This window comes from Lynx canadensis, chromosome C1, assembly GCF_007474595.2.
Source record: "Lynx canadensis isolate LIC74 chromosome C1, mLynCan4.pri.v2, whole genome shotgun sequence".
Lineage (NCBI taxonomy): Eukaryota > Metazoa > Chordata > Mammalia > Carnivora > Felidae > Lynx > Lynx canadensis.
This window is the reverse complement of record NC_044310.1, coordinates 149,401,903-149,422,331: the sequence shown is the minus strand read 5'-3', so window position 1 is coordinate 149,422,331 and position 20,429 is coordinate 149,401,903. Positions and strand designations below refer to the sequence as shown.

The 20,429-nt window shown below is 40.0% G+C and overlaps 1 protein-coding gene across 8 annotated transcripts in view; it reads left to right on the top strand.

Moving 5' to 3' along the window:
- Positions 1 to 20,429, top strand: part of RBMS1 (RNA binding motif single stranded interacting protein 1) — a 219,757-nt gene that overhangs the window by 156,805 nt on the left and 42,523 nt on the right. For all 8 annotated transcript variants that reach the window (XM_030326110.2, XM_032594423.1, XM_030326104.2 and 5 more), the window contains exon 3: positions 18,816 to 18,874. In XM_030326110.2, the coding sequence (XP_030181970.1) occupies positions 18,816 to 18,874 (59 nt within the window). The remainder of the gene's footprint in view (positions 1 to 18,815; positions 18,875 to 20,429) is intronic.

Here is a 20,429-nt window from a genome sequence, read left to right as displayed (position 1 = left end):
GTTCATCGTGTGTTTATTCATACTAAGAACTCACTTAACTTCAGAAACTTTAATTTCCAGTGTATATCTTTAACAGCATTTTTACCTTTTGAAAATCTCGATTTCTGCTCCTTATCTCCTGCTTCACCTGTGCATCAGGAGGGGTTGTCCCCATTTTACAACATTCAATAAGGATGGCATTCTTAGTGTTTATGCACCTACAGGAAATATGCAGCCTACATATTGAGTTCATTGCTGTGTCCAGAGCTTGCTACCCAGATCTGCTATTGTATGCATTGTTCCCAGGACTTTATGTACAATTGGGGACATTGCCACCTGTACAAAAAATACCTGGCCCGGGGGTATGTGGGGCTAAACTCTGTCTCCCACTCAAGTCACAAAGTCCTGTGCGTAAGTGATTTCCTCCTCCAATAGAGAATATCTTTTTTTTTTTTTTTTTTTTTTTTTTTGAATTGCATGAAAGGTGCTCTAGAGGCTAGTATCTGCCCTGGTTTTTCCCTAACATCACGTGGTGTAGAATAAAGTTAAAATATGATACTTGAGACAAGTGCAGATCTCAGATATGCAGGCCAATTGGCTTCAGATTTAGTCAGTTCCTTGTTTTTAGACAGTGATTAGACATGTGGGTGCCCCCAGATTTTTTTTCTTGAAATGAGGCTTCCCAAACAAATGTTTGAGATGGCATTCTGATGTGCAGTCCTGTTTCATATGTGTCGTTCATTTCATTTAAAGTATATGATTTAAGCTCATCCAAAGCCCCAAGAGTTGGGGATGGTGAAGGAAGAATTATAGAATGTTCTGCCATGTATGTGCCATGAGACATAATTTATACTGTGAGAGTAAACGTAAGATCTTACCAAGTAAGTCAAAAGAAAAATCTTGCAGGATGTTTCAAGCATATCTTGTTGTTCAGACATTTGCAAAGATTAGCCCCCCCCCGCCAAAGTGAATGATTGGTATTTCCCTTACAGCCAAGTTTAGAAAAATCACTTGAAAGTACAAAAGTTAGATTATTGCCCTAATTTGTGCCCACTATAGGCAGCTACCATAAGAAATCTAAAGTAGTAGTTGCCAGTTGCTGTAGCCGTGATTTAAATAGTGTCAGGCTACTATTTCCCATGGCGAGGGAAATGCTGAACTGCAGAAGAGACAGCAATACATAAACATCCAGATCTGTGCAAACAGCAGGATATCCACCAGCCACAGGCGTCTCCAGAGTGCTCGAAATGTGGCCAGTCCAAATGGAGACGTGCCTGAGGTGTCAAACACACCCTGGATTTCAGACTTCGGAAAAATGTTAGACATCTCATTCTGATGTTTGACACGGATTACGTGTTGAAATAATATCTTCGATATGTTTGGTTAAGTAAAACGTTGAAAATAATTTCATATTTCTCTTTTTAGTGTGGTGACTACAAAATTTAAAGTTACATATGTGGTTCACATTTGTGGTTTGAATTCTGTTCCTATTGGATAGAGTTGGTTGAGGTATTTCAAGAGAAAACAAGGGAGGGATATTTGTATATGATTTCTTGACAGTCTATAGCTCAGGAAATACCGTATCTTGTTCCCTCTTTGCTTGGGGCAAAGTAACAAGGGTATTGTAACAAGGATATACAATATCATTGACTACATGGCTTTTCCATCCCAGGCTGTTCTGCAGTTTAATTAATATTTAGATTATTTATAATATTTCTATGTAATCTTTGCCACAGAATCTTTGTACCTACTCTCAATCTTTTCCATAAGAGAAATGGTTTTAAGCTTTGGCTCCAGAGTGTCCACTGCCCTGTGAGCATGGCCAGTTTGCTCTTAGCCAGAGGTGTGTGCCTTTCTGGCCATTTTGTCTGCAACCTGGGGGTCTTTACTTTGTTGTTGTTATCATCGTTGCTGGTTTGAGAGAGAGTGTGTTTTATCTCTATTAGAAAAGGAAAAACAACCAAATTTTATACCCCGACATGAGCTGCCCAGTGTCAAATAAGAGGAAAGAATGACGGACAGCTTATCCAAACCCAGTTGGGATGGAGGCTTGAATTAATTTGTAGTCTGTGCAGAAGTACATCAGACTCAGTGACCATCCCAAATTATAGTTTTAATGAATGTCTGGTTCTCTTTGCCAGCAACGAAGCCACTAAGACATAAATAATTTAAAAATGCATGGAATACCTGTGGGATGAATCTTGTGGGAACTGATCCATACATGTGCCCAAGGAATGAAAAGAAACCAAGAACAGTTAACGTTACGTGTAGTTTTAGAAGTACATAATGAAGATCCTGGGGAGAAGAGTCCTCCTCGACTGGGAAGTTTTTAATTGGCACGACTACATGGGATACGGTTACATCAGGATTGCAAGGCCAATTAGCTCAGAGTTTATGAAAATCCCTTCTGAGCCTTCTGCAGTTGAGAGCAAATGACAAGAAACGCTGAACACCCCTTTGCTTTCCTTCTCTTCTTTTAGCAAGGGTAGGAGCTGGTTTATGTCAAGACCTTGATTGTCACTGTTGTCTCGAGCACATTAACGTTTTTCCCACACAACAGTGTGAACAGTTCCCTAGGAGGCTGCTGTCCTGCACCTGTCATGTGTCAGGTTTGCTGTGCGGATGTAACAGTAAGAGGCTCCACCAGTCGAGGGACTGGACACTCCTGGGTATTTGTGACACCTTTACTCTCCCTACTCCTCCACATTCTGACCAGAGCCCAGTGGTACTGCAGATCCTTATACCTTTGCATGTTTCCACTTAGTGATTGGTTTGATAATTTAAAAAATACGATTTAAAAAATATTTTCCCCCAAAATAATGTCCTGCGCACTCTTTCGTCCCTTTTTCAGGTGACAGCTAGGTCCCGTGTCATTTCTCTTTGTTGAGAATAAACACCTGTGTCTAAAACATACTCTTTAGATTCTAAATGCCTTTTTCTTTCTATCTTCTGCACCGTGGGTTATAATGGATTTTAATCATCATTTTGCTTTTTGTTATGTGATTAGCTGAAGAGCTTTGACCTTTTATTTTTTTATTATTATTATTTTTTTTTTACTTTATCCCCCCCATTTCAGGATAAAGTCTTAGGTATACATTAGAATTTTTTTTGTCTCCCCCAAATTATCTCCAGTCTCTACTAATAAAAGTAAACTTAAAACTTGTGCTTTCAACATAGCCTAAAATGGTGACTTTTAAAGAGATGGATTTTGGCCTTAAATGTTTTGGTTTCATTTTCCTAAAGAAGAGGGTTGTGTTGCGTTATTTCCTTGGCCCAACACAATCTTCATGGCACTGGTCCAGTCTTGGCTGTAGTGACAAGCTCTTCCCATTTAGCCAAGTTTCCTTAAAGCACATTGTCGCTGGAAGTGGCTATTCGATGAGTTCCAGGAAGAACCTGATTCAGACTCCTTTTTACTGAGCACCTACCAAATAACCTGACTTCCTTTTCCAATTCATCTCTGTTGCAGTGCAGTGGAAAGATGACCCCCTTTCTTCCTTGGTCTTCGTTCCTTTCCTGTGTCCCGTTCAGGACTAATCTCCTTTGCCAGGTTGTCATGAGGCTTGGACAAGATATGTGTGTGAAAGTCCTTACAACATATCGAATGTGACAGTCCTTTACAAAGTTTATCATAGAAATCAAACACGTGCTATCGCTTCTCTCCTAGTTCTTAACTGCCCACTTGTCCGTTGCACACTTGGTAGACGTACCGATTCCCCATTTATTAGCTCATTTGCTTACTCAAGAGTAACTTGTTATCTGAGTAACATCTTATTCTCCTTCTCTGCAAAGTCTCCTTAGGTAAAATGATGTCAGAGAAATGGAAATCTTCAGGTACTGCAGATAAATCCTCTCTGAGTAGTAATTCAAAGTAGTTGTTCTCATTGAAAAGGATGAAAATATTTATAGAACTGAGTGTTAAAAATTATCATCCTTGCCGAACACAAATGTGGGCAGCTTATTACACATGTGACTAGAGCAGGTCCCGACCCCTCAAGTTTTCATCTATTTAAAACCAATGCACTCTGTCTCTGTTTTCTTTAAGGCGCACCATTCAAGGTTCATGTGCAGGAGTTTCATGGTTTCACATGTCTCTGAAGTATTTGTTGGTTTTAAAAAATGCTGGTTTGTTATTATCTTCGGAATTTCCATTGCAACTTTTCTCTGATTTCTATAATTGGGTATCTCTTTGTGTTGTACGCTCAGCCACCAGAAGGAAATGTAATTTTTCATTTACTGGACCGAAAAGTGCTTATTTCCTTCCCCCCACCCATCCCCTTCTTCACTTGCCCTTCATTCCTGTCACGTTGCTTCTGAAAATGAAGTGTATGGTTTGGAAACCCTTTGAAGTGTGAGGGCTTGGAGACAGATCTAGAAAGCAAGCTGCAGCTTAAAGACATTCCCTGATTTCTTTGGGAGTTAGAGTGTTGTAGTAGAAACGTTCAAGGTCATGGAGCAATTGTGTGCCCAGTGTAGGCCCGGGTGTTAAGGGGACAGTTATCACCTTCGTCAGATACAGTTTGGAACAGATACTGGCCTGGTGGGGACCAACCCAGGTAAAAGAAAAACAAATACTATGTTAAGCTGAGCTCTGAACAGTTAAGTACTGAGAAAGGGTACTTCACTTTTACTTAACACTTTGTATTTTATTTTATCTGCATTCTAAAACAGTCCCATGTTTCTTACAAGAGATTGGGAATTATCATTATTAGGATCATCCTATAGATTGAATGTTATGTATATTTTTCCAGTAAGCACAGGAGATAATCATGTCGTATCCCTACGTTTTGCTTTCAACTCAAGCTCAAAGAAAGGCCACCTCTCCTCCCCCCACCCCCATCTCCACCCACTAGGGCCTGGGATGGCATCTGGGGTAAGTGAACTTTACATTCACCTGAAAAGAACTGTGTGCGTGCGTGCATATATGTACGTGTTTATATATGTAAGACTGTGTTACGTAGTGAGACTTTCTGGTGACTTCCTTTGACTCCCTGTCTTCAGTAACTTTCTAGTATCACTAGGATTTGGGCTCTCTTACGAAGATCCTCTCCTAGCAGATTCTACAGGGCCTTTCTAAAGATACAGGACATAATACAACATTTACATTCGGAACCTGTTTTACCTTGACAGTTGAAGCATTGAAGGTTAAGTAAGCCCTGAACAAAGCAGGAAGTCAGGAGTGAGGGTTGTGTTCTGCTAATTCAGCAGGATAGTTCAGGAAGTATAAGGAGGCATCATTGCTGGTAATAGTACCCACTTCAGCTGAATCCTGGAGAAAACTGGAGAGAGGGAAGCTAACCACAGGCCTTCTCCCCATTGTCTCATTTTTTCCCACAGGTATATCTTTATTGGGGGCATGGTAAATTCCTGTATAATTTTACAGAGTTTTATTGGGCTGTTTTTGTCCCAGTTTATAACTTAAAATTAAAATGAGTGGAATGCTGTGAACTGTGGGTTTTTTAAAAGATGTTTTTGCCATTATTCTTTTACCCAGTGATTCTGTCCACATAACCATTATTCTTATTGACATTAATTTTCTTAGTCATCCAGATGGGTCCCTTTTTCAAAGCAGAGATACCAACCTCCTGCTCACCAACCCAGCATGTTTTAGTGGTTCCCCAGGTTTTTGAATTTTTAAAAAAAAATGTTTATGTTTTTATATGGAGAGAGAGAGAGAGAGAGAGAGAGAGCAGGGGAGGGGCAGAGACAGGGAGAGAGAGAATTCCAAGTAAGCTCTACGCTGTCAGCACAGAGCCCAATACGGGGCTCAGTCTACGGATCTTGAGCTTATGACCTGAGCCAAAATCAAGAATCAGATGCTTAACTGACTGAGCTACCCAGGTGCCCCAGGTTTTGGATTTTAAGGGCCAGTATACTAAACAAAAGTAATTAAGGTTAGAGAATCGGTACAGAGTTAAGATTATATTTTGTCAAAAAGGACACAAACTGAAATAACCACCACTCTTCACCACTACTTCCTAAAAAGAAAGGCCATTTTAAAACTAATCTTAGAATAAATTTAACTTTTGGAAGAATTCACTGCACTTATTTTTCTGTTGAGTGCTGGTGATCCTCTCTTCCTAGGTCAGTTTTTGTGAGATCCTTCTCTGCTTCACCACTGCTAGTGGTGGCAACTCTCTACGTCGTGTTTAGAAAGGCCTTTATATATATATAGTCTCCCTTTCCAGGCAAGCATCTGTAAGGCTCTCAGCTGTGCCTGCCTCAGAGGCTGTGATTTCTGGACTTGTCTATTGTGCTCATTCTCTTCCGAAAAGCGCCCAGACTGGGGAAGAGGAGAGGTTTAGAACAAATACGTTCGATGTAGAAAGCAGGCTCTTGTTCCTCGTTCTTTTATTCCTCCACTCCTTTCTTCTGAATTTTGACTGCTGACTATTCTGGAGCCTGATACACAAAGGAAAGCAGTTGAAAGGTACCCATCTAACGAGGACGCAGACACGCCGGCCGTGCGGCAGCTTGCTGACTGCCACACAAGATGCACTGAGGACACGCTGCCATGGACGTAGTGCAGACAGCACTCCACTTCATGGGGAGCGGAGAGGGGCGGTCAGAAAGCCTTGCTGCCCGAGAACACCATGAAACTGAGTCTTGCAGAATGACACTAAAGTTCCCCGAACGAAGTAATAGCTTAAAGGTCAGGAAATTAAGACCAAGCAGGGCAGGCACAGCAACGTGTATAGCGATAGGCAAGCTTGAGTTTTAGGAGTTTGCTTGGGCTGCTCTTACAAAGTACCACTAACTGGGTGGCTTTATAAGAACAAAACTATTGTTTCACAGTTCTAGAGGCCAGAAGTCCAAAATTAAGGTGTCAGCAGAGCTGTGTTGCCTCCGAATCCTATAGGGGAGAACCCCTCCTTGCCTCATCCTAGCTTCCAGTGGCTTGCCACCAATCCTTAGTATTCCTGGCTTGTAGCTCGGTTCCCCACCTGTCATCATACAGCATCTCTCTGTGTCTCTGTATCCAAATTTCCCTCTTATAAGGACACCTGTCACATTGGATGAGGGCCTGCCCTAATAATGACCTCCTCTTAACTTGATTATATCTGCAGAGGCCCTATTTCCAAGTAAGATCACATTCATAGGTACTGGAGCCTAAGACGTCTTATGGGGCACACAATTTAACCCATAATGGTGGATTTTGGGGATTGGTGAGCAAAGAGACCCAAAAGCATAATTTATCATTATGATCATTATGATGTATTTTTCTTAGTGCAACGTAAGTCTGTTTTATTCAGAGAACTTGAACTTGTTTGTTCCTAATCAAAAAATCATGTATTTTCACGTGAATATGTTGAAGCATTACCTAAATTTATACAGTTGATTCCCCCCACCCCCGCCCCCAGAATAAGTCATATACAAATGACTTAACTTTTCTCTGTTAAATATTATAGTGTTGGCTTTGGCCAAGGATTTATTCTAGCCTGTTGAAACAGTTTCAAAGTATTAATTTTGACAGCTTACATCCACCATCCTCCCCTGCCAGCTTTGGAACATGTATATATGTAATTAGCATGCTATTAGTTACCTGATTTATGTAGTTGCTTACGTGTTGAGAAAGTGCTGCCAGGAACAGAGCCGTGTGGCACAGCACTAGAGCCTTCCCTCCATGCTGCGATCACTGACCAACAGAGTTCAGCCCAGACACCTGTTTAACCCTTTACATACCCACTCATCCAGACCAAACTTCTCTTCCCAGGTGTCCTCATCTAGTTCCATGAGCAAATAATGATTTTTATTTAGCTCAAATAAAAATATGCTGTGTGGCATTCCCAAGCAGCTCTTTCTTCCTTAGCACCCCCCCCCCCAAAACAGAAAGAACAAAACTTGAATGTGTATGGTTTGCTCTTCAGGACTTCACTTGTATTTGTTCTTTTCACAAGTCTCTCTAACCTTCTGTTTACCAATCCACTCTGGAATTTTGCTTCAGATCAGTATTAGCCTTCATTTCTTGAATCTAGTTTTTTGTTATTATAGAGAATCTGAATGGCATTTTCACTTTCCATTATTACCTCTCTTATTGTGCAAGATTTCTCAAAACAACCAAGATGGGAAAATTATTACAAAGTCATGTAAACAGTCCTAGCCTTCATTCACAGCCCCCTTACTCGCAAAGGAGAATGAGAACATCTTCTGGAAAATGCAGTGAATTCAGCCATCTTGAGAGTGAGGTATAGCCCTTTCATTTGGGATATGGTAATTTCGTGAAACTGATTCTGAAGTAATTTACAGCATTTGGTTCTCCTTAGTTCCATTCTTTTACATACAGATGATTCCCCTCTGATTTTCTTAAATGTTAAGACTATAAACTTTCAGAACCACACTGCTCTGGCTCTGGAATGACTGCTTATCTTCAGCTACAGTGTCTAAGGACGGTTTGCTCAGAGGCAAACCAGTAGGAAACCCACGTGGGAGAAACCAACATTCCTTTTCCATCAGATCCACTCAGAGCCGTGACCATGGTCACAAGTGCCCCTTGAATGAAATATCTGAGTTTAGGAACATCAACTGTGCTGGCAGATTACATTAGCATTCTCTTGCTTATACTGTCCAAGTGTATATACCAGTGATGCATTTATACTGTGTCCCCAGATTTCTTAGAGCTAAAAATGAGTAGAAGAGATATCATTTCCCTTTTCAGTCTGTTCTCCAGACTGGCTTTTCAAGGTCCTGGGGCAGTCAAGACATCTTACTTTAGAAAAGGATGGACCTACTGCATTTGAAAATCAATACGCTGGTGCTGTGTTTTGGATCAAAGCCAACACTAGTGTTTGGTCTAGGAAATGTCCAATTTGACTCTCGCCTCTTTTGCTTGTATCAGAATCAAAAGAAATTTCTAGGTAATTTGCACACTCTGTTTTAATAGTTTCAGATAACTCTCTGTTTTGCTTCAGAGAGCATTGTTTACTTTTAGTCTCTGTCACGCTTTTCTTGTTTTGAATGAAGCAGTTTGAATTAATGAAAACATCAATATGTTTTTCAGTGTTGCAGTTTAATGCATTCAGTTTCTGCAGATTCTGACATAGTTCTTTGGTACTGTGTGTGTGTGTGTGTCCGAAAGATTTCTAGTTTTGATTTCTCTTTATAAGAGCAACAAATTTAGAGATACATGAAAAACAATCTAGGAACAAAAATTCTGTTAGTTTTTTGGGTCTTTCCCCCTGCTAACATTTTACAGTTCTCTTCTTGGTACTAATTTTTACTTCGTGTTAAACTGTTAAATTACCTCGCTTCCCTCCTTGGTGTTCTTATAAGCTAAATTGGAATAAAATACAAGGCAGTGTTCATTTTCCAAGGCAAAATGTAATATTTCCCTTCTCCCTACTACTGCCAACCTCTTTCGGTTCCCTACACCAAACACTTTCAGGGGAAAAAAATTCATATTACATGTTTATGTTTCACATATTCAACCAGTATATATTGAGTGGCTACATTATGCAAATGACTGTACTGAAAAGTCACGATAAAAAGTGGTAGGTCTACATTTTCTCAACATTTGCAAACCCAGGATCATGTCGAAATTAAGGTAAGGAGGTAGTCTAGCTTAGTGCTATCAAGTGGTAAGAATTAGAAGTGCCATTATTTGGAGTGTGTTGGGAGAAGAGAAAAACATTTATTAGTTATTGAGTATGTATTCTGTGTCAAGCACTGTGCCAGCCCCTTAGCAGTGGTCCTGTGAGGTTAGATGTTACCATTCTGCTTTATGGGTAGGATTACTGAGGCCAGACAACTGCTACACCAGAGTCCCCGAGCTGGTCATTGACCAAAGGATCCCTTGAGCATAGACCTGTCTGGCTGCAAATCTGTCTACTTTCTAGTATAATACTGTCTTCGTTACGATACAGTAATGTGAAGTCAACATGAAGGTGACATTGTCAAAGCAAAGAAAATACATTCCGGGTTTTGATGGGAGAGGAAGAGAGTTTTTAAAATGCTCTGTCATTGTCAGTGCATAAATTCAGTTCAGAAATAAAAGACCATTTTCTACAACCAAGCTGTCTTTGTTTTAAAAGTTAGACACTAATCAGTGTTTCAGACTGATAGATAATCTCTATTTTACATGTAAAATTCTGGTTTCCGTTTTCAGGGAGTATTATTTTCCTCTGACATATTAGTATTGGGAGCGCTAACGTAGGTCTGTGACTGCATCCCTAAGTGTTGTAGTACAGTGACTTGTGGCAAAAATTCTGTCATAAGATAATGTAAATGACACTTTGCATGCTGTGTGCTCTTAAAAGACCATAAAATAGTCTAAAGCTACTTTACCTTGATTGCAGATCATAACAGATTTGATATTAAACTACAATAGCAAATCCGTGTAATAAATCAAATGCTTTATAGTGTGCCTTTTATTTAGAAGTGTAATTTTTTCATAGAATATGGCAAAAATGCATCTTAGCCATTTCTAATGAGGTAGTTTTAATGTCCATTCTCTATGACTTATTTAGTTCAAGCCATATATGCAATAAACAGACTGAACTGGTTACTTTTGTGTAGCAATTATAGTAGATGAGCTGTGCCACCCAGGAATGTTGAAAAGGCAGATGAGCAGGCATGGCTCTAAATTTAGTCAGAAGAGGTTATAAACCTCAAAAACTGGGTACAAATAGCGAATTTTATTTGTATTCCTGAAGGGCATGTTTATGTTAACATGTTAGTGTTACGAAAAATCAGATCCGCAGGTGTATATATTTTCTCTTGAAAAATGTGACGCTTTGTTCCAGAGCTTCTGTAATTTATTCTCCACCAGCGCCTGTGCCATGACAGAACCAGTGTAGAGGAGGGATAGACTGCCCAAGGACAGTCAGAGCTTCTGCCAGATCATGTCTCCTCAAGCTCTAGGTCTGGGACAGGGACTGGAACCCCTTGTCCTTTCCAGGACAGTGTGGAAAAGTGAGCTGCAGTGGCTCCTTTTCTCCCTCTTCTCTGTATTCACAGAAACAAGCCACCGGCTTTCCATAGCACAGACACCATGGATTATTTTTCTCAGCTGTCAAGTTAAGCATTTAAGGCTAGTTCACAAAAGTCCTCTGTCTTAAAACTTTTCTGTCCTTTGGAACCTTTCCAGTCATATCCTAGCTGCTCTGATCCCTCCATTTTAATTTCTTGAACGTGAGTGTTATTGCTTGAGTACCAAGAACAAAAACAAAAATAATAAAATGTGGCATCTCTCTGCTGATCCTAGCCATAAGATTTTCATTAATCTTACTAAACTCTTGCTTTCGTCATATCACTGTGCAGTTGCAACACCTCCAGCCTTGTCCTGTTCCTTGACTGCTTTTCCTGGAACTCCAGGCCCTCTAGGACCTTTGCACACTTAGCGTCCCTTGCTCCTCCAACACGGGTTGCATTAGACAGGTTCTTCTGTTTATTGAATTTCTGCTTTCCCCAAAGTCTTTCTTCATGAACTTGACCTTTATCCTATGTTTTATGCCTCCTTGATTTAGCATTCATCAGACAACACCTCAAGTTCTCTTAGTTCTTTTTTAATATTAAAGATTCCCTAACATTCCCCCAACAGAGTGTCCCCCCTTTGATGACAAGGATGGCATTGTGTATATTCTTCATAGGCCTTATATGGTGAAGGGCATGCCAAAGACATGCTGTGTGGGTTGGTTTCTTGGTCTGATCCCTTTCTTGACTGTTCTTGTCTTTCCTGTGTTCCGTTCACCTTCAGCACCAGGTTTGTTCCTGACCTTTAGGGCTGTAGCAGCTTTCCCTTGCCAAGCATTTTACCTCCTTCAAACTCTGGCTCCAATTTCAGCTGCATAAGATGGGGAGATTTCTGTTCTGTCCCATGTGCCAGAAATCATTTATCCACAAAGGCACACCCAGCCTTTGTTACACCCAAGTAACAGGGACCGTTAAGGCAAAACAACTGAAATGAAAAGTAGAATAACTTTCTATACCTTTCTTATTTTTAGATCTTAGAAGAGTCTTGCAGAAACATTTAAAATCTTCAGTGCTGGGGCATCTGGGTGGCTCAGTCGGTTGAGCATCTGACTCTTGATTTCAGTTCAGGTCATGATCTCACAGTTTGTGAGTTCAAGCCTTGCTTTGGGCTCCTCACTGACAGTGCAGAGCCTGCTTGGGATTCTCCCTCTCTCTCTGTTTGCTCCCCCCACTCCCCACCCCTTGCACTCTCTCTCAAAAATAAATAAATAAACTTTAAAATAAAATCTTCAGTGCTAAAAAGGTAAAGTCTTATAAAATTTGCTTGATATTGGTTGCCTAATTTTAAAATGTAAAATGTCACATCTTCAAATGCTTACCACTTCCTATACCAAGTTATAGTGAGGATTCAGAATAACATGGATAACATATCCATGGATATATATATATATATATATATATATATGTTATGCATGTTACATACATATACGTATATATATATCATATATCCATGGCTTTGTTATCCATGTTATTCTGAATCCTCACTGGAAAACTCCTACTTTTTTATTTCATTCTCCAACAAACTTTTCTATTAGCAAAATGAGTGTTATCTAATACTTTTTTTCCTTCCTCTTTTCAACCCATTGTTAGAAGAGCTAAAACAAATTTTAGGAAATTCTCTTTTCCTGGGAGGCCACTGAAAAAGTAAAGCAGCGAAAAGAGCAAGGTAGAAAACAGCATATACAGTATGATCTCTGTGTGGGTGTGTTTGTGTGTGCATTGTTTTTCTTCTCCCCCAAAAGTCCAAAATGACAAGAGTTACGGCTTATAGTCCCAAATCCATTATTACCCAGTAAATACATGAATTATTCCTTTTAAGCTTTAAAGCCAGTCATGCCTCCTTTCCACTAATACATATGCTCTATTGGGCATTTTATTCCAAGCAGAACAGTGTTGTCTGTTTTATCTCAGAAAGTGCAGTAACTCCCTTCTGAATGTTATCAGCATCTGTCCTGGAAACCTTTGCAGTTAGAGTCTGCCCTCATCCCCTCACTCATTTAGAGCCATGCAGACTCAAGACGGGAATTGCTTTGAACCTTATGGAACAGCCCATGGTTGGTAACCAGTTTCTGCATCTGTCAGCATGGCTGTCCAGAGCAAACTTCCTGTCTTCCATCTTTGCCACTTCCTGGCTGTGCTACCTTTACTAGGCCCCGTGCTCTGCTCTCTAGTTTCACATCTACAAAGTGGGAAAAAGCCCTCACCTACTCCAAAGGTGGTTGTTAAGATTAAAATGACTTAAAACACTTAGAGTAGTGCCTGGCATAAAATAAAAGCTGGATAAATGTAAGCTGTTGCTTTTATTAGTCTCCTGAATTAACTCATTAGATCATATTGTCCAGTATTGATGTTGAACTGATAGTCGTATACTCATACGTCATTTCAGTTCCCTGTCCCTCCTCCTTGCTGATTATTGTCCTTTGCACAGGTACAGAATCTCACAGGATGCATACTCAATCTGTCCTTCACTGGCAGTTCAGCTATTAAAACAAACAAAAACCATGGGGAGCCTGGGTGGCTCAGTTGGGTCAGCATCCAACTCTTGATTTCAGCTCAAGTTATGATCCTGAGATCAAGAGATCGAGCCCCACGTCAGGCTCTGCACTGGTAGCGCGGAGCCTGCTTGGTATCCTCTCTCTCCCTTTGCCCCTCTCCCTGCTCACTCGCATGCTCTCTCTTTCTGTCTCTATCTTAAAACTTTTAAAAATTTAAAAAATAAACAAAAACCAATCATCTTCTATACATGAGCAGTATCCCACTTTCGTCAAACTTAAAATACATTTTTTGTTCACATTATAAGTGTATACTTTTTCTTCCTGTTTTCCACATACTCATTGCTTTTTCAGGTTTAATAATGATCCTAAAATATTTCAAAACAGACACTGCACATAACCCTGTGGTATCTTAAATAAATTTACAACTGGAATGACCAATGTTAAAATAACTTATCAACCACTGTCGCCATCTGTTGGTGGTGGGTGGTTTGGACTCCACTTTCCAGAGCCTGGGCTTGTAACTTGGAATGTGATAAAAGCCATGAGTTCCCTAGTACAGGAGTTTATGCACACACACACGTGTGTGTGTGTGTACACAGGTTGCACACGTGTGTGTTCCATATGTGCCTGCACGTTGGACAAAGTCTAAAGATAGGCACTAATGTGCTTTAACATTCCTACCCAGGACTTCTGGTGATACTAACATTTCAACCTACTTTTCTGTGTCTTCTAATTACATGTATGCATTTCTGTTGTAATTAAGGTAAATTAATAAGAAGTTCGAGCTTAGGAGTGACTGACGGGGGCAGAGGAGAAAATGAAGTTTTATTTACTAAGTACAGACTGAAACTTACTGAGATGAAAGAAATTTAAAAGGAAATGGGGGAGAAATGTCTAAAGCTGTGATAGAAGCACAAGAAATGTTGGTAGATTATCAGCAGAAGGTTTTATCAGCCAAGTTCACTTGGGCCAATAGGTTGAAATGTGAGTCTTTACTTGTTATCCTCTCCCTTTGAAATTCTAATGATTCTGTAGTCACATCTCCTAATTACTCTTTATCCTTTTGCTTCCTCTGGAGTGGATTATCTACTCTTAGCAAAGAATATTATATTTTGGGTACCAGAGCTGTGGTCTGAGCCTTGTTACTTTGAATCGGGTGAAAACCCAAAGAATCTTCATATTCACATTTTTCCCATAAAAGTCTATGCTTTGCTCTCTTCTCCTTGGTGTTGTCAGAATATGAATTCTGCCAGTCAAGAGGCCTGTTTTTCCCAACATGTCCCTGTTAATTAATGAGTTTGTTTTTTTTTTTAAGTTTATTTACTGAGAGGGAGCAAGTGCATGCAGACTTGCAGTGGGAAGTGGGGAAGGGGCAGAAAGAGGCGAAGAAAAGAATCCCAAGCAGGCTCCGTGCTGTCAGCGCAGAGGCTAAAGTGGGGCTCAAACTCACAAACCGTGAGATCATGACCTGAGCCAAAATCACCAGTTGCACACAAACAACTGAGCCACCCAGGCGCCCCAATTCATGATTTTTTTAAACAAAATGCATGTTGGAACAAGGGTAGGTGAATAGTTGCTTTAAGAATTTTTACACCTGGGCCCTGATGATCAACAATAGAATGAGACGAAATGTTAATCATCTATAACACCCCCATCCCTGGCCCCACGTTAGTAAATCTTACTGCAGATAGAACCAGTAGTGGGAAATGGTGACTGCTCTGAAGCCCTGCTGTACTTTTTCCTGTTTCTTGAGGTGCCATTTGATAGACAGTTCATCCCCATGTTCTAGATCCTTTCACCTGTCATCAGAACTACTTGTCCCGTACTCCCTCCCCACAACATGCTGACTTCATCATCCGCTAAGAAGCTACCTTAGCCAGGGCCTGAGTGATGGCAAGTGTGACATGTTCCAGCCTGGTGATTTTGATGAGGTACCTCTGACACTGTGGGAAGTGTAGGTGAGTGGATAGCCCCCAAAAGAAGACAGCTTATGAGAGGTAAACCCTGCTGCACCCCTCAGGTAACTCCATACGGGCAGTCCACGGATCCACTGCAGTGCCAGGAGACGATATGGAATACTAGCACCACAGACTGAGTGGAAACTGTTTTCTGCCTGAGAGTCACAGTCTTTCAGGCTTAACCCACAAATCATGGTAAAGACCGCAGTAGAAAGCAAAACTGATACATTTTAGAAATATCTCTTCTCCCACACCCCCCCCTCCCATCCCTCTTTCAGCCAGGAACCACATGTTTATTTCTTGTGTTTAACACAAACAGAAGCTCTGCTTTGGCTTGAAAAGTAAGTCTATTCCCACTTGATAAGAAGAGGTCTTTGCAGGTAAAATAAAATACAAAGAGGGCTTCTGCTTGGTTCCTCTCCTTTCATACCCTCAGTGTATAAAGGAAACTTGTTTCTCAAAATTATTTCATGAGTAAGTTGCAGTGAAAAATGAAACACAATTCATTTAAGCTTTGGGGTTTTAGGTGAGATCTTAGGCTTAAAATTTACAGGAGCTTTCGTTTTCCCATTTGCAAAAATGGGAATAATAGCACCTACCTCCTAAGATTGTTGCAAAGTTAATTAAATAAGATCATGCATACAAAGTCCCTGGCACAGTGCCTAGAACATAAGTAGGAATTGAGTACATGTAATCCCTTTTCTGGTTTCTTACAAAATCACAACGGATTTGGATGAGGAGATTAGGGATGGGTTCATGGAAGAGAAAATGTTTGAACAGGTTCTTCAAGTTGAAGCATGGGTAGAATGGGATAATGGTGGGATGGATGGGAGAGACATGTTTAAAGTGATGTATAAGGTAAATAAAAGCAGACAGGGTTGGAAGCACCAGATGCTGGAGGCAAGGCAAGAGCTATTATGTGTTTTTTGCTTGGGTCTAGACACAGTGAAGGGAAAGGATGAATATTAGAAACACATCAGAGACAAGTCAGAAGAGTTACTGACTGCCTGGATTCAGGAATGCCTGAGTTGATGGTGTCTGTAAGATCTCGAGCTTGAGGGGAGATTGGGAGTGAGATAGTGCTATTGAATGAAAAAGACAGGGAAGATGTGTTTGTGGTTCTTTGGGGATGGGATTTAGAAAATATCGGGCATTAGGTGACATTGAATGAGATATTAAAGTATCTTAATTAATAACATACTAAGATATTTAAGTTGAAAGCGGAGGAGACAAAAACTAAAGTCGGGGTGGGGGGTGGATAAAACAACAACAAACAACTCCAAAAGGAGACAGGCACCATCAGAGAAGATGCGTTAAACAACCCCATAGCACTGGATGGATTTCCTAGGCAAAGGAAGGGTTGAGATGAGAGTACTTGGTTAAGGAGGGAGAAGAAGAGGCTGAATGGGCAAAGAAGAATGGAAAGAGTGCCCAGAGAAGTAGAACAAGATCTGGGGAGTCAATTCAGAGCAGAAGAGGTGTGGGTTTCATAGATGTGGAAGTGAGGAGTGACCTCAAAGTAGCAAAGAGACCAGAGAGAACAGAAGCCCGAAGAGAGTGTGGCATGGATTGAGTTCCAGGGCTACCGGGAGCCTTTTCTTTTTTCCTACTTCCCACTCCTCTCTTTCCTTCCCATCATTAGTGTGGAGGGCAGGACCAGAAGGGTAGAAGGCCAGCCCCTGACCTTCCCTAAATTTCCTTTCTTCTGTGTGGTTTACAAAAGACCCTGAACTCTGTGACCTCAAGCAAAGTCTCTTAATCTCTGTGACTCTCAATCCGCTTAATCCCAAATTGGAGCTGTACTAACTTTCTTCTTCCGTACTTTTGGAATGGTATGAGACAGGAATGCAGTCTAAAAATCTTTTCACCCAAAACTTGAGCAAAAGGAGAGAGCACCGGTAAATATCAAGCATGTAAATAACCTACGTAGAGAAACGGTTGCTAAAATCACCTATTTTTTCTGATTAGCAGATTCTTTTTAATTATTACTTTTTTTTTTTCCTGGTAAGCATAGTGACCTGTGTTAATGTTGTTATAAATACTCAGAGTCTCTACAGGGAATTGAAGGTGTTTGTGCAGCATTATGCCTCTTGGATGTAATTGTCTTTTGAACCTTAAATTATCTTTACTTTCATGCCTAGTTAGTAATCATTTGATTACATGATTACACAGAGTAAAAATTAACTGAGGGAAAGAGGTGGCTCAAGCCATTTGTTTCTTCTTGATAAAAACATTTCAGCTTGTTCAATGCATAAACTAGAAACCTACAGTGTTCAGAATGGTTTAAAGTGCTGCACAGATGCTTCATTTCCTAAGCTTTTAAGACTTTTTAGCCCTCAAGATCATGAGAAAACGTGAAATTTTAAAAGTAAAACATAGGAAAGTAAAATCTGAAAATTGACCATGTATAAATGAGGACACAGGTTTCAGATCATGAAGTAAGTTATGTGCATATCTGAGTCCCAATCATTTTTAAGAATTATTTTTCAAAGCGTTTTTTTTTTTTTTTTTTTCCTTAGGGTTTTGAAGACAGACATAGATAGATGGCAGCACCTTACATTATGGTCTAGTCACTATAAAGGATATAGGATCAGTACATATATTTAAGCCATGCTGCCATTTCATCTTCAGTAGCAGTGCATTCTGGACTTTTTCCCTTCTTCCCCCAGTGTCTACTGTACATTAAGGAATTTGAACACATTTATACAAACCCTCATTAGTGTTCATTTCTTATACACACATGCATGTACACACACATTAGCGTGTATACTATATAGCTGTTACTGCTCAGTTAAAAGAGATATTAATGAATGTGTTATATATTTTTATAGATTTGTTTATATAGATATAAACAGCTATCAAAGTCTTAGGTAAAAAAAGACCTGCACTAAATACACCATCAGGCATGTTAAACAAGGACATGCGTGCACGTGACGATGTAGAGCCATGCAGTGCTGTCTACAAAACCAAAATGAATCAATATAATACAGGCAGCTTTCCCCTCATGTCAGTTTATAAAGTCTTTGTGGATCATAGTACTTCAGTAATTTTGTAGCCTTACATTTGGCTTTGTATTCACATAGTGTTACTAGAAGAAACTTTTTACAGAGCTCATGTTCCTTTTTCTTTTCTTTTTTTTTTTTTTTTTTTTGTCTCAAGGTTGTCAGGTAAGTACCTCTGATTCCTCAAAGTTCAACATCCAACTGTAATCCAAAGATTCAAATAGCAGACCTAGTCATTCCCCTTTTTAGTTTAGAGTTTAGAAGTCTCATTTTCTGTCCTCTAAGTATAGAACATTTTGTATCTTAAAGTTTGCAGATGTTTGAAAAGTATGTGTGTTCTCTGGACTTAGATGTTAACAAGTGTTCCTTGATTTTAACTTCTCCTTTTTTTTTTTTTCCTGTTTATCTTTTAGATATGGGAAAATAGTCTCCACGAAGGCAATTTTGGATAAGACAACGAACAAATGCAAAGGTATCTTCCCTTGGATGATAATCTATTAAATCCTAGCTTTAGGAAAATGATGGAATTTTAAACCTGATCTTTGGTTTCAAAACTACCTCTATTCTATTAAAAAGCAAGTCTTATGTGTCACCCAGTTCCCGTCTTGCACAATGTCAGCATATGCCTTTACATTTGTCCCTGGCCGAGTTTTGGCTGGAAACCCTAAGCAGTTAGCAGTTTGCCAGAATCGCAGATCGGACACCAGTGGAGCTAATGTGCAGGATACTGGTTGGCATTTAGCCGCTACTTTTAAAAGGGAAGTAAAGTTAGAAAATAGCTTTTCTTTCCTGAGCCCAAGGAGATTAGAGCTGCTTACTGAAGACCATTGGACTGCACTAAAGAACTGAAAAGATTACATATTGTGCAAATTGGCTCTATTAATTAGAATAGAGTAGTTTTAAGCAGTACTTAATTACATGTTTCAATACTCCCAATTGTTCTGTGCTGAATGCCTGTTGACAATATTGGCAGCGGGGAGGAGAGAACCATTTTCACTGACCAAATTGTAATAGGGAGGGGAGGTCATATCCCCCTTTGAAATATGCTGCTGCATTAATTTGATGCACTGACCTTCAGTTTTCCATGTAATTAGGATGAGCTCATCCAGCTCCATGAGCTGGAAGAGGAGGCGTCTACAGTAGGCAGTGCTGATGCTCTCCGGTTCTGACTTTTAATGATCCAGCATCTTAACAATGGGCATGTGATTTCTAGGAAAGGGGAAGAATGGAGTCAGCTGACTTTGAGTCGAACTACTGACCCCATGAATTGAAATAAGGTTGACAGGAATAGGCAGAGAAGGCAAATCTCCTCATTAATTAGACCCTACTTTTTCAAGTAGTGGTGATGGCTGTGGTTTAGCACCGTCTGAGAAAGGCAAAGAATGTAAATGAACCCTATGGTAAGGCCTCGCCTTAGAAGCCAGCCATTTCCTTTAATCTAGACGTGAAGTGGTTCATTGTATTTGACTCTTCTTCAAAGCTCCTAAATTTAAAGAAGCCATTGTGGCCAATATCTAAGCTCCTGTTGAAGCAACATAGCACATTAAGACAGTTTTGCCTGGGGACAGGGAATAAAGCATTGCTTTATGTAGAGAGGTACTCAATAAATATTTTAAATGAATTAAACTAGAGGGAGTCAAATTGTAGACTGAACTGTTTACATTCAGTTGCCAAGGTTAGCGTCACTTCACATATTTGTAAATGATTTGGGAAAACAGGACACAGAAAAAAAAATCTTTTAGTTGTATAAAGCAAAATGGGTTTTTGCAGGCATAAAACAGGAAGCTGATCTCAAACATTTGTTTCAAACTGAGAGAGAAATCGCAGTAGACCAGTGCTTTTATGGCTTTACCCTATCTTTCCTCCCATCCCCACCCCCCCAAAAAGAATCTTCCATGGCAGATCAGTGTGTTTAAAATTAGCAAAGCTGCCCCAGTTAAGTAAGGGTGAATTCCTCACTACGCCCCTGCACTGAAAATTCCTACGTATTATGCACTCTTCTCCAATGAGAACTTATTCCCTAGAAA